Source organism: Oryzias melastigma, linkage group LG5 (genome assembly GCF_002922805.2).
Source record: "Oryzias melastigma strain HK-1 linkage group LG5, ASM292280v2, whole genome shotgun sequence".
NCBI classification, from domain to species: domain Eukaryota; kingdom Metazoa; phylum Chordata; class Actinopteri; order Beloniformes; family Adrianichthyidae; genus Oryzias; species Oryzias melastigma.
In genome coordinates, this window is record NC_050516.1 from 25,045,108 (window position 1) to 25,060,030 (window position 14,923).

The 14,923-nt window shown below is 38.8% G+C and overlaps 1 protein-coding gene across 3 annotated transcripts in view; it reads right to left on the reverse strand.

The window, feature by feature from the left end:
• Positions 1–14,923, reverse strand: part of cbfa2t2 (CBFA2/RUNX1 partner transcriptional co-repressor 2) — a 60,824-nt gene that overhangs the window by 40,231 nt on the left and 5,670 nt on the right. Inside the window, exon 1 of one of the 3 annotated variants that reach the window (XM_024269486.2) lies at positions 4,837–5,702. The exons of 1 other annotated variant lie outside the window; for it this stretch is intronic. In XM_024269486.2, the coding sequence (XP_024125254.1) occupies positions 4,837–4,924 (88 nt within the window). In that variant the 5' untranslated portion in view covers positions 4,925–5,702. Of the gene's footprint in view, positions 1–4,832; positions 5,703–14,923 lie in introns of those variants that run through there. One more of the 3 variants, XM_024269492.2, reaches the window with a different exon arrangement.

A 14,923-nucleotide genomic window follows, 5' to 3' on the forward strand; every position in this document is an offset into this window, starting at 1 on the left:
TTCCACATTAAAAACTCTTTCACACGTAGGAGCAGAAGTCCGTTTCCAGGCTGTACAAACAAAATGGCAATTAAACGCACAATGAAAGTTAAACCGGTTGAATTTTGACAAATCATGGACTCAGCGTTGGTAGTGATGTATGGATACCGTCCTTTTCAAAACACAGAATCTGAATTGCTTTCCTACCCCTATGGCTTCTCCATATCCCTACATTCATTCCTCCAGGTGGAGAAATACAGAAAAAATATTGTCTTCAAATTCAGATGTTACTACCCCTCGATGATGGGGCGACCGTGATGCAGCGGTCAACTCCTGATCGGAAGATTGCGGGTTTGATTTCTGCCATGTGTCAATGTGTCCTTGGGTAAGGCACAGAACCAAAATTGCCCCTGGTGGAAGGCTGGGGCCAGTGTTCAGTAGCAGAGCCACCACCAGTGTGTGAATGTGTGTTAATCTACATTAGTGTGTAGCAGCCACCGCTTGGAAAATACATAATAACATTCATTTAATAACTTTAAAATTAATGCAAAACCAAAACTCAATACTTGCATCTAAAGGTAAAAAAATCTGGGTCTTCAGAGTACACCCATGTAAAGAAATGTATTTCTCCATTGTGTCACAAGTGCAACCCAGATCACCCTACCGGCGGAGGGATACTTAGCTCTAAGTTCCTATATGGCTCCTCCTTTAGCCCTCGTGCTATCTTATGGGGCCCAGATGACCCCATCCTTATTTTGATGTGTGATCCCTCCCATGACAAAAAGGGGACAAAGGTGGAAAGGACTTTATGTCTGCCACGGACACCAGTGAAGATGAAAAAAATCCTTGAAAAAAAAAGTTCTGCGCACTGTATTCTGGGGTCCAGACGACCCACTTTTAATGTAAACATGCTTAGGATAGCACAAGGGTTAAAAAACACTTTGGAACATTACTACAACTTAAAATGCCCATACCATTCAAGCAACAGTAAGTAGCAAGAAGGGATGGAGAAGCAATTCAGATATGGCCCAAGTCTTTCTTATATTGAAATAGAGCTGTGACAGAAATCTGGAGCAAGATTTATGAGATTTGCACCGCTTTGACATTTCGCACCAAGGCTATTCCAACTGTGAGTACATGCGTAAGCATCAGGAAATGAGAGTCCAGTTTGAACACAATATACTAAAAGTATGTTCAAGAACCTGGAGTCAGCACATTCTTTAACATGCAAAACACGTTAAAATGAATCAACACCTTTTTTTCTTTATCCTCTAACTTCAAAAAGATGAGAAAATAAATGTCTGAGCAAATCCATAAGAACTGCCTCCGACCATCCTTCCAGATAGATACATGCTCTTTTTTTCCCCCTTGATGATCTAAATGAAACACTTTCAACAGACCAACACAAAGACGCTTTAAACCCCTTTTGTTGAATGTTTCAAAAAGCCATATGGCAAATATGCAAAACCGCACTCAAATCTGGAAGCTCCGTCTTTGGAGTAGTCAAATGTGTCAAAGCAATCTTTACGCTACCTGATGACACCTGAATACAGAGGTCATAGCATTGGCTGGCAGTATAACAAAACGACAGAGTTAACAACTCTCAGGAGTCCGCGGAGACCTGAAATCCAGAGTGAAAAGCGCAGCTGGGTTATCTTTCAGAGGCTGGAACGTTTTGTTAGGAAGGCAGGCGTGCACGGACACCCTAATATCCTCCGTCTCCTCTGCGGCTGGAGCTTCTGAAGGCTGCTATTGCTGGGGCAATCCTCTGCACAAGATCCCATCTGGTTCCTATCCTCCGAGTCGCTCTACGCAGTGCCACACAGCAACAAGAAACAGCTGTGCAAGACTGGCTTCAATTAGCCTCACATTTTCCCTGACAGTTAATCCCTCGCTGCGACCATTCCCTCACCATTTTGCTCCTTTAACTGCTCGGTCATTCCTCCCTCTCTTTCTCCTTTCTTTTGTAAAGCTTTGCTTCAAGTTGCCATGATTTAAGTGTTAGAAGGAAACAGCATGCAAAATTGGAAACAGACGCCTGGAGGCCTCACGAAACATGCAACATGACAGATCGTGTCGGTCTGAAAAAGACGCTCCTTGCAGCGGCGTGAGATTTAGCCCATGTAAAGTTGATAACAGGCTGCAGTGATTCCACATTGATTTTCATTTCCTATCAGATGATTCCGTCTGAAAGCTATTTTTACTCTAAAATGTCCTCAGAAGTAGACAGGGCGTTTGCAGTTAAAGTGTCCCTAAACTGCCAATAGACCATAACTGAAAACACAAGACTTGTTGTTGTAGTGGACACGTGCAACACAAAAATGTAACTCAATAAATCATTGCTTTCAACATATCTGTTGCCAATTTAAACTAACAAAAATGTTGTTCACAAGTCCACAAACTCTATAAAGTCCCACTGCGGTCATCTTTGATCTATTTTAAAAGCATTTCCACTGGTCTTTTAAATATAATTATACAATTTTTAGCCAAAACGGAAAAAAAAGAAAACCTGTGTCATTTTCTAAGACATAGTTTCTGCAGAGCGGCAGTAATTCGTTAGAAATCTCTGAGTTGTGGGCGGGACTGTTGCCACGGAGTAAGCCCAGTCGAACTTCCCATCATTCTTCTGTTTACAGTACCCCCTCTCCCAGTAGCTTACAGCCCCTCACAGCTCTAACATAACATTACAGGTGCAACAAAATTAGGGAGCAATATTTGAGCTATCCAGCTCTGACAAGGAAAATGAAGACATACATGGATCTAGTTGTTTACAAGTGGATGATTCAGAATAGAGTGGATCACAGAGCGTGTGGCCAGCCGATTGTATCTTCTAAGTCACAGCTACAAGTTTTTTCAAATGCCATATTGATTTCTGCCTGATTCACAATGATTTGATTAGACAATATGATTTTGAATTTTTAGCTTAATTTATTTTATACATGTTCTTCATCATCAGAAAAATCCTGCAAGAACATGCTAAAAACACCAAAAACACAATTTTCATTGGAGTGGGTCTATAAACTTATCTAAGGAAGTCATCTCAGATCGGTGACCTGGTAGGAAATGAAAGCCAGATTTGAGGCGAGAGAGAGGATCTGAGAGGCTGGATGAGCAAATCTGGAAAGTTCTACAGTCATTTTAGCCCTGGGGCCTGAGTAAAACACTAACAGGTGGCAGTCCTGATAGAAAAAGACCCACGCAGAGACCATGAGGGAGCGAGATGGATACTGGGCTTCCAGCCTGACATGCACAAATGCAAAGCCAAGCTCTCACATTTTAACAAAAACACGGCCTGCCTCATGCATGACATAATAGAAATACATACAGTCATTTATGGCATCCAGGAAAAAAAACGCCCTCATTTTCTCATGGAGTCACACAGTTACACTTCTGGAAAAGGGACATGGAAAACAGGACAAAAAAAAAAAAACACCTCAGGGGTGAAAACACTGAAGAGATCAGTGTTCACCTCTCTACCTACAACATGAGGAAATTCTTCCGTATGGCAAAACACAAAGGGACCACGTCTGGCAACACTAACAGTCCATTCAAGCCAAAACCAATTAGAATTCTAATGCAAACCTGCAGGGTCTACTTTGTCGTTTATTTCCCTTTTTAATGTAAGAGGATTGGAATCCAACTATATAGCCTAACCAGAAGAAAGGAAAAAAAGATCCCAGTTCTAAACCATCCACATGTTTTTAAGAAGAGTCAATTAATACAAAGGGGATAAAAATGACTGAATGGCGTAGCAATGGTAAATGTGTTTTCTCTTAGTGAGCACTGGAAACTACTTCTTGCCATCGGGCCATTTATGTACAAAACAATTGATATAAACAGCTAATTCTGGCAAAAGAGAAGAAATCACATTTTTAAATGTGTAATTTAGTCACAGTTGCTGCCTACAGCTATGTGTTGCAATGCACCCCCTGCTGCTCCCTGCTGGCCACTGTGGTTTTACCAATCACATCACTACCATCCTCATCCTCAGCAACATCAGCATCAGTAATATTATCCTACACTTGTTTGCTGCTGTGCAGGTCCAATTCTTGATCTCAGCCTTTAGGTCAACAGCCTCACTGTAGGAGTTCAGGATCCACTAGAATCACTTTAGATCAGAAAAAAAAGTAGAATTGCATAAGTATTACCCAAATCATAAATCCATTTTTTATAGTTTCTATTCAGAAAAAAAGAGACAAGAGCCAGCCATGCCACTATCAAGCCCTCAGGCCCTGCTGACTATGAATGGGAGAGCTGGACCATTGACCTGGCATGTAAAGCAGGAAGAAACCTAAGACTAAGAGGGGGTGGGACAGTGGGGAATCCCTCTGGCGTTGAGCAGCAGTCCCAGCCCATGGTTTCACACCACTTTTTGTCTTAAAAAGCTGTAAACTCCAGATGGTGGAAGGAGAAAAAGAAAAAAAAAACTTAGTCTGGTGGATTAAAGGCTCCAAATCCTCCTCTGAAAAGACACATAGACCACAAGCTGCTACTCATCAAATAGAAGCATAATGGCAGTCATGTGAGGGCTGTATTAGGGATAATACATTCAAAAGAGTATGTGTTATGCATAGTTTATCCACACCCTTTTAATGGACCCTAATGAGCCTTAGACCTCTCCAGACAAATAAATTACTAAAGTTATGTTTTCCTATGATATTCATTTGTCTTAATCTGAAGTAAATAGCAACTTTTCTATTCTTTGATGAGACACACATTATATGTATCTACTAAAGTTTAAATTTTCAGGATAAATCTTGGTTTAAAATGAGTAAAAAGTCCAGCAGACACCTGTGGATCAAGCATGCACAGATCAGTAAAATAAATAAATAATGAAAAAAATCTCTGCTTACTTACGAGTTGTGACACTTGGCATTCCAACCATGTCTTCAAAAGTGCTCGCTTTTCTGGCCAGAATGGTTGTGGTTACTCTCATCAAGCTCATTCCCCGCAGTAAAGCGCCTGCGAAACCCCGTCTCCCATCCAGACGCACGGAGACACAAGCTGTGGGAGCGAAACAGCGACTCTCCTCCGATTACCAGACGGGTTTTCTCAAGCGCGACGGAGACAGGCTCGAGCGGCCAGTGAACTTCCAGCAACGGAACGGTGACTCAGTAATGATTAAATCCCAGCGCACTGGGAACACCGGCTCAGCTCATCCTCATGTCAGTCTGTCCACAGCAAAGGCGTTTATGATCATAACATGTTGCTGCGATGATCTCATTTCTTTCTTTTTTTTTTTAAATGGCTCCAGAAGGTGATGCCAGTGAGGAGGGAGCATCGGTGGTGCGTTTAGGGTATTTTATTTGGTTTTGTAGAAAAACTGTCCTGGTTTTATTTTGCAGAACTTGCACAATAAAACATTAAAAACAAGAGCAGTCAGCACAGTGGTTCTGGAGCGCATCCAGACGCTCACGTGTCCTTCTTTTTCTCTTGCAAGCATAATATTTGGATGCTGGCAAAGAAGGCTGTGAGTTGTCTTTTTCACACACACATACACACACACACAGACACGTCACCTCTCCATCCTCCCCTCCTAGAGCCACCCACATATGCCACATGCTCCTGTCCTCCCTCCCCTCAGCCCTCCAGCTCCCCCATCCTCCACTCCTGCCAGGCTGCCACCTGCTATCTGCAGCATGCCGCACAGCTGCTCTGCTACAATAACAAATTAAGGTCCACCATGGTAGTAAAGAGGACCTATGGTTGATTGGAACCACTACAGAGATGCCCCCTTTCACTCTGCAGCGTTTACCTGTAGAGCGAGGTCACGGTTCTGATGGTCAGTGTGACCTCCTGATAACTGTGCCATTTTTTATGTTGCATACATAGACATTTGACTTGATCAATGACATTTTCTAGTATCGGTTGTGGCTATTTTCCACGCCATAAGGAGCACTGAAAATAGTTTGTTTTTTAAGGCTTTTTAAGACCCCCCAGGAACCCTGTTTTTTTATGTGTTTCACGCTTCTAACATGGCTAACGTGTAGCATGTCACAAACAAGTTCTGTAATTGCTGTGAACACACTTAATAAAGTCTGATTGACAGACTTATCTCTCACTCTTGTCTCCCTTAATGTGGCTTATAGCTTAGTGTGCCTTTATATATGATATAACTTTAAAATTAGACCATTCATTGACTTATAATCTGGTGTGACCCATAGTGTGGAAAATATGGAAATTTATGTCTGGAGAACACAATGTTATACATTTTTGTGGAAGTAAAATTTTGGACTTTCAACATGCTCTTCTTTGGCTCTTGAAGTTCTAGTCTGATTTTCTATGCTCTGAAGATGCAATTTCATACAACAGCAGGAAAATATTTGACTGGAACTACTGTTATTGTTTAAATAAAACATTCAAAATTGAATCCATACACATCAGACGGCTTTCATTTAACCCATTCCAAAAATCTAAACCTAAAAAAAAAACCCAACTCAATTTATATATGTTTTTATATTTACATCAGGGTGCTGTCATTCTGTTGTCCCCTTCCTCTTTGGCAAATTGAGTTAAATCAAGTAAATGGAAGTTTCCTGTCACTGTCATTTGAAATGGGATCTTGTTTGCCAGGAATGGAGGAAAGAGGAAACTGTGGTCTGCTCTATACATCACACAGTCGGTGACAGATACACATAGTGTATAATAAATTATTACAGGTGAGACATATCACAAGGTAATGGAAAGGTCATAACCAAAACAACTCTTCTAGTGTTTCAAATATTTAGAGTTAAACAAAAAAACATACATTTTAGAAATTTGATACAAGGAGTTTGGGTTTTCCATGCAATAATTTGCAGCATGTAACAAAATAGTAATTTATTTAGATAATTCCAAATCAGTGCTTAAATTCCAAATCAGCGTGTACTTCTATCAGTTATCTTTAATTTAATTAAGTAACATGCTCATTCATTGATTGTGTTTTAGGCAAAGCCTTTGACGGTGACAACCATCTAACTCATCTGGTCAACCAGCTTTGTGACAGGTTAACAAAGAGATAACTAGTCCGTTAGCAGGAGGCTGAAGTCAACGAAGAAAAAGCCTCTGACGGTGTTGGGATTTCAGTTGCCATAATGGCCCCTCTGTGTGACAGCTGGCCAGTGCCCCCCTTCATTTGCCTTTCAGCGTCTTTTGTCACAGTGTCTTTAATCACACCAGCAGGGCTGTTACATAGCAAATAAGTTGACCTGACCTATGGACCGACTGCACGACTGTCTAAACAAACAGTACTCCAAGGTGTTGCAAAGTTGTTGCTTGATTTTTTCCCCTCTCACTAAGTCAATACTCTCCCATACCCTAATAAGCTTTAATGCGAGTTCAGTATTTTGACCTTTCTTGAGCCTTGAACAACAATTTATGATGTCCTACTGTGCGTTAAGATAAAAATGATATTTTGTGCCAAGGAGGAAAACACAGAAAGCTGATTTGGATATGTCTTTGTGAGGTTAAAAAAAGCTAAGAAACTAAAAATGAAAAAAAAAAACAACAAAAAGAAAAGGGTATTCTATGATGCACTTTCACTGTCCTATTGTATAATCACGAAATAAGCACTTTTTTAGGCTAACCTGAACTATATATTGGTACAGATAAAAGAAGCAAATTATCATGGGCCTAAAACTGGTCACACCTGGAAAGAGCTAGAAAGGACAGAATAGAAGACGATGGCAAGAAGTTGTTCATGGCCTATGCCCCACCAGAGGTACATAGGAAAACTAAAACTGAGGGACTTGGTTCTTTGCGCACCTCATATACACTGGACAATTACTATTGTTATTTTTTATGTTATTTAATATCTATCAACTCCTTTAATAGAGTTATGGTAACAATGTAATTTCCTACTTGTGTTATCAATAAAGGTTTGTTTTATTCTATTTTACTTGACTGTGTGAATGTTTTAGGGAGGTGTGAAAAAATATATAGTTAACAAAGAATACTTTCAGGGAAAAAAATCTTTTTTGTATCAATTTACAAAATACAAAGTAAGTAAATGGAAGAAAACCATATATAAAATCAGTATTTGGTGTTACTACCTCTTGACTTTGAATCAGCATCAATCCTTTTAGGTACACTTAAAGCAAAGCCTTGTCATGACAAGGAACATAAACATCTGTGACAGCAAAACTGCTACCAAGGTGAAGCATATTGAGACAGTTTCATGTCATGACAAGATTGAACACAGCAACAAGACACAAGGTAATTCTACTCCATCAGCAAGGTATGTCCCAGACAAAAATTTCAAGAAACATCAAGCTTATTACAATTTAGATGCATAGCAGTGCTATCAGTTCAGAACTGGCAGAAACCATTGGAACCCAGCTACACCCATCTACTGTTTAGAGAAGTCTGGCCTGAAGTGGTCTTTATGCAAGAGTTGCTGTCAAAAAGCCAAACCTCTTTTGTGGAAACTAGGCCAATTAACTCTTGTATTAAAGAAAACATAGAAACTGGGGGGCAAAGCAGTTGATCTGGACTGATGAGTCAAAATTTAAATGTTTGGGGAAGTACGTGAAAGTGTTGGTCAAAGAACTGGAGAGTGGTACGACGATCACTTATCATTAAGAACTATCCTAATTGTAAATAAGAAAAAGAAGTACCACAAATGATGCCATGGCTCCTACAGTGTCCATATCTTGAAATTATCAAGTATGTCTGGAATTTCATGAAGAGGCTGAAAGATTAGAAAAAACCCATATCCACAAGAGTTCTGTGGTTAGCTCTCCATGATGTGGAACAACCAAGCAGCCAAGTTCCTCTAAAAACTGTGAGCAAGTGAACCTAAAACAGTTCATACTGTTAAAAGACAAATGGTGAAAATATCAACTTAATTTAATTTTTTCTTTTTTTCATTCACTGCATGTTGTTGATGGATAAAAATAAAAGACTCACAGTTCAGTTTTTGAAATCATTCTTACTCTCGTGACCCAGACAGAAAAACTATTTAACTAAACGTATCTGAGAATGGCTGAGATGGGTGATATTGAGAAGACAGCTTCAGAAACAAGCAAAGGATTTCCTTGTAGAGGTACAAAGAAAGCAAGTGACACATTAGAAGAACTGGTGAGAACATGGATTATTGAGCAAAGATGGAAAGGTCTCAAGGAAAATGATTGGCATGAAAGCCAAGAACATTTTTAATAGAGGTGATTACGCTTCAAAGAAAACTTTTACAGCCAGTGCTGATCATAACATAGTACAATATTCTAAATAGGGGTGTGCCAAAATATCTATTTTACAATAAATCACAATATTTAGTCCTGCAATTGATTCTTGATGGGTTCTCACCAAGTATCGATCTTTTATTTTCATTTGAAGAGGCTGAAAAACGTTATTTTCATCACCCTTTGATGAGATATTCCTTTGGAGGTGGATAGGGGATGCGCATTTCAAGATTGGTTGTCTTGGTTTGGTGTCATTGCTTGTCAAAGACATAGTATTACTAATTTCAGCAATGTTGCACAAAAGTGTCAATTATTTGTTGACCAAAATAAGACACAAGTTGTTCATTTTGATTGTGTTAAAGCTCAAAAATGAATTGAGATATAGTTTCCTAAAAAATATGTCTTCTTCTATAATGTGAGTTATGATTTTTACAATTTATTGTAGTATTGCAATATCATCGATATCATGAGCCATGTATGGCATATTGCATCGTATTGTAAGGTAACCAGTGATTCCCAGTCCTAATTCTAATTCTAAATATTTAAATAAATCCAGAAGTGTTCATCTGGTTTTGTTGTCCATTCGTATTCAATGCTCTAACATTTTAGAGTCTATTAAGATAACAAAATAGATAAAGTAAAAAAAAAAGAAAAAATACACTAACAATAAAAGCTACTCTTGGATAAAAATAAATACTGGAGGAACTGTGTCTTTGACCTGTCATACAATTCTATGCTCCAAGAGGAAGTGGACTTTTTATCGTCTAGTAGTGAGCCAACAGTGCCAATGATCAATATAACCCACATGAGCCTGTGTGTTTAGCCTGTTTTTGCCTACAGACAGTGGTTCACCGGAAATATTCTAAATCCTTGTGTGGAAATGCTTTCTACCGTTATTTTTCCTTTGGTTCCCTGTACAAAGAATGCACAAAGTCAAGAAGGGCAAGTCATTAACTGGGCCTGTTTACCCTACTTTCCCAGCAGTCATACCATCTGCGAGTGCTTCGTAGGTTGCATAAGGCCTGGCTGATATGACACCTCCGCAAAACCTGTTCCCTTTGTTCCAACTCTTCTCTTTCCAATATTATCCAAGTGCTTTTGTTGTTGTCCCTTTTGTTGATTATATATCTATATAACTTCCCTAAATCATGAATTATGTTTTTATGGTTGGTTGGGTTATTTTTTCTGGTAGATGTTGCTCTTACTCCGCTTGCCTCTCCTCCTGTCATCCCTAACAGCTGACAGAGCAGACCCTGCCTGGTGGTGACACTTCACCGACACGACCCACGCTGACCTGAGCCAGATTACTCGTCCATGTGGGAGCAGATCTAGAGCCAGGGCCAAGGCCAGGGTGGTGGAAGGGGAGGGGAAGGGGGGGGGGACTACCGAGGCAAGCAAGATGGCCCTAGTCATCATAATCATTCATTGCCTGCTGTTCCTTCTGTCCTTGCACCCCTCCCACTCTTCATGCTTTTTTGTTCTGCTCATGTCAAGGCCACAAGACGCGTGTATCAGCTGAGCCCAGGATGGTCGGAGTCATCAGGGTCAGGTGGCAGACGCCTGGTTAAGTCTCCTGAGGCTGCAAACTGCCCCCCAACAGCTCAAACAAACAGACACTGAAATGCAAAGATAAAGACAGGCACGCTCTTCCATCGACCCATATGCGCAGATTTCCTTGCGCGGGGCCCGCAGATCAAGCATTATAATATTAGAGAGGAATAATTGTTGAATTGTTGGGGGGGAGGGGTTGCTGTTGATGAGGTTTTGTCCAACAGATAGATTGGAATTAAGGAGGGGGATTATAAACACATGACCAGATGGAGAGAGAGATAGCCCCATTATATAGATCCTTCAGCCTCATCCTCCTCCGCTTGGATCCCTCACTCATATGTACCTTTACATTATTCAGTAGGTTATAATGAGTAACCGAAGACTGTGGTGGCGTTAAAAAAAAGTGCTATGAGTGGTTCAGATGGCAGAAGGTGGGCCACAGGTGTACCGGCCTGAGACGTATTCTTCTCTTTGACCTCTCATAATCACCTTTCACATTTTCATTCATTATTATCCAGTCCCAGGGCGTCACAGGGGGCGTGTGATGCGTCTAGCCACTAAGGACCGCTTACTACACAGCATGACATTCACATTGTAAAAATGTATTATGTCTGTGTTTTAATCAATTAAAATACACTTATCTTTGTTTCCCATTTTTTCCTCCCTTCTTTGTCTTCTGCACTTCCTTCTGTCAGTGGCTTTCAGGTGCCTGACAACAATGCAACCCATCATTCATCTGATAAGAAAAATCACTGTCACATCTAGCTCAGTCTGTCCTCTTTCTATCCCTTATCAGTTGATGTGTTTATCTTGTAGCTCGTTCTGGTTGGCCTGTAGATGAGGCAGGTGGGGCAGGCTACACAAGTCTGAACCACACACACAAACAGACTGCAGAGAGGCAGGCAGTCAGACACTGGTCCATATGGAAGACCTCTAGAGCTGTTGCTCGTAGCAGAGTAGGGGAGGGAAGGGTTAGCGGGATGCAGAGATGTTTGGAGGATGGGGGGGTTAGAGAGACAAGGGAAGGATGAAATTAGTCAGCAGAGCAAACCAACTGTCCAGTCTATAGGGAGTTAATGGATGCTTTGGCGTCTGAAGGAGCAGTTTGATAAATTGAGGTTGTAATTTTCTCAAACCTCTACGAAAAAGTGCAATTTATGCTTCAACTAAGATTCAAGGTTACACTCTGATCATCTTTTGATCTATTTTCAAATCGTTACCAGTGGTCTTTTGATTATGATGTTTTGTTTAGCCATAAAAAAATGTTGCTGTTTCTAGGCCATTTTTTTTTTCAAAGAAACAGAAGTTCAATAGAAATTTGCTTCGGGATTGTAAGTAGGACCATTGGTAAGCCTGCCACTATTTCCCACATCATTTTATTTACACTCAGGCTAGCTCACAGTCCCTCACAACTAACATTACTGGTGCAACAAAAATGACAAGCAATATTGGAGGTATCCAGAGGTACAGTTTTGAGCCAGATGCCAACTCAGACAAGAAAAACGAAGACCTACATAGATCTATGTGTCTGCAATATGTTTAAGTTCCACGTCACACCTGCAAGCTTTCTCCAGAGACATTGCTTCCTTTACTACTGATATATAATGGTTTGAAAAAAGAAATACTTTTAAATTTCTGACCTTAATTTTTTTTAATTATCCTCCATCATCAGAAAAATGCCACAGGAACACGTTAAAAACACCCTTTTCTGAGTGGGTCTTTACCAGAGATTCATTCTTCAGTTTGTGTAATTGTTATTAATACCAAATAAAAAAATAAATAGAAAATTACTTTTAAACCAAAAACATTGTGTTCTAAGTACTTTATGGCTTTCCATTTGTTTCTATTTTTAACTCAATAGTGTGCCAAATATGTTTGTTTTTTCCCCTATTCTGTACAAGAACCAAAAAAAAAAAAAAAAAAAAAAAAAAAAAACCTTGTGATTTTCCCACAAAATCAAAGTCGATATTCAAAGACTTCTTGATTTTCAGATATTATTTTCAAAGTTTAGGAACAATTAGAGTTTGTTTCTAAACGTGCTAAATGTATCCTAAATAAATAAATACAATTATCCATAACATATCTTAATCCTGTATACACCGATTAAAACATCTTATATCTCATTTTAAAGTCTTGAAAACACCTCATTCACTGGACATTAGTTATCAATTTATTGGGTGTTTTGTTAGTTATTTATTAACTATCTGCTGTTTTTAACAGACCTATAGTAACAAAGTCATTTCTTTTCGTGGGATCAAAAATTTCCTATTCTACAATGTCTCAAAATAATCAAATACAATATTAGAAATGCAAAAAAAATTCTAAAATGATATATAAAAAAACAAGTTTTGCAGAAAAACATTTCATTTTGTGTGTGAGAGTTGTGACAAATCCTCCTGCTCCCTTTAAATAACACTTTAAAACATGATAAGCTGAGCTGCAGTCAAAGATAGGCCGGCCACCTGTCTCCAACGTTGCAAAGTAATAAGCTGGCAGATGTATAGACAGGAGGTCAGATGGAAGCCTGTGTCATAATGCAAAACATCATTAGGTAGATGCACTGCTTAAGTCAAACATGAAAGCCTCATTTCCATTGTTGCTGAGATATTTAAATCTACTATTTTTACATATGTGTGCCAAGAACTCTAAAGTACTGAAAGAGATCTATGACATCATTGTTTATTCTGAGACAAAGTGAAAAAAACAATATGTGCAATTGTCCTCAGGATTTCCAAGATTTAGGATCAGTTGAAGGTAATGTACCAACAAAACAAATGTCCATCCTCTTTAAAAATTTAAGTGAACCACAAGAAAAATTTCAACCGCATCAAAGAGGCATGCTTCGTCGTCATTTTTAACATGTTTACTGTCAAGAAAAAGCTGTTTATGTAATCATTATGATTATTTGATGCATTAAAATAATTGTTCTTGGCAAATGTCTTGAGTAAATTCAGCAACAAACCAGCTCCATATTACTTTTAATTATATATTTTTCCAATATTCTGACATATTTAGCTAACAGGTGGTAATAAAATGTTACCAATGCCTGTAAAAACTATTATTTTTTGTCCGAGTCAGGTATCTTACTTCCATTGGTCAAAGAGTTGTTTCTTTGTTAAAGACTAGTGCATTCTACTGGCCATATGGTTAGATATGAACCTAATAACCATGACACACTTAATCCTTGGACAGATTATGGCAGTGTAATGTCAGCAGATGACACATTTGCATAGATATATGTATATTTTTTTATCTATATCCTTTCTTATAAATATTAATACACAAAATTACACATTTATTTAAGTCTGCTCAATTTACTTTATCAAATTATTTTTTTATCCTTAACTAAAAAGATTTTTGTGTGTCATCAGAAAAATCACAATACTTTTTCAGTATCTTAAAATTGGAGATTGAGAAAGAACATGTGACATTGATTTATATCTTACTAAAGAAAAAATATGCAAATAAGGAAGTGTGTGTGAATAAACTAAAGGAACTCCCCTCTTCTTGCCGTAAACAATAGGATTAAGAGATATTTCTATATGTATTGCAGTATTTATGAGTCTAAAAAAATTAGCAATGTGCTTATATGAAGGAAAAAGGGATTTGAATAATTAGGCTTGACAATCAACTCAATTTTTTCTTGTCAATCTGGAATTTTTTGGGTCAATTTGAAAAAAAAAATAGAGTCCATCATTCAACGGTGATCAAGATTGTGCACATTATACACAAAAACTAGAAGACTGCCTCTCACAACTTGTGAGTGAAAAATATATTGCATGTTTCCTCAAAAACGCATACCAAGGAAGAATAAAAAAAGACATTAAAAAAACAGGAAAATTGCCGTAGTCCATAGCAACATCAAAACAAGACGTAGTACTTCTCCAACACAACAATTCCAACAAATGAAATCCTAGCGGAGATGTTTGACCATATTGCACACACAGCACCATGTTTGGTGAAGGCTGTACGTGGAAAATCTGCACCAACACCTCATAAACCACTGAGCTTATTGAAGGGGGCGATAATTCAGATTTGATTTGGAGTCAAGGGATCTGAGCACCATTTAATTTGACTATAAACCAAAACCTGCTCTTCACCCGGTTCATTAGCAAAACCTGAGACAGTTTAGAGCAGAAACCGTTGCAGTACACGTGTCAAAGTCAAATCGAGTAAATATATCTGGCCGTCCAGGTCATTTTATTTTATTGTTATTAATTAAAAGTTAAATATTT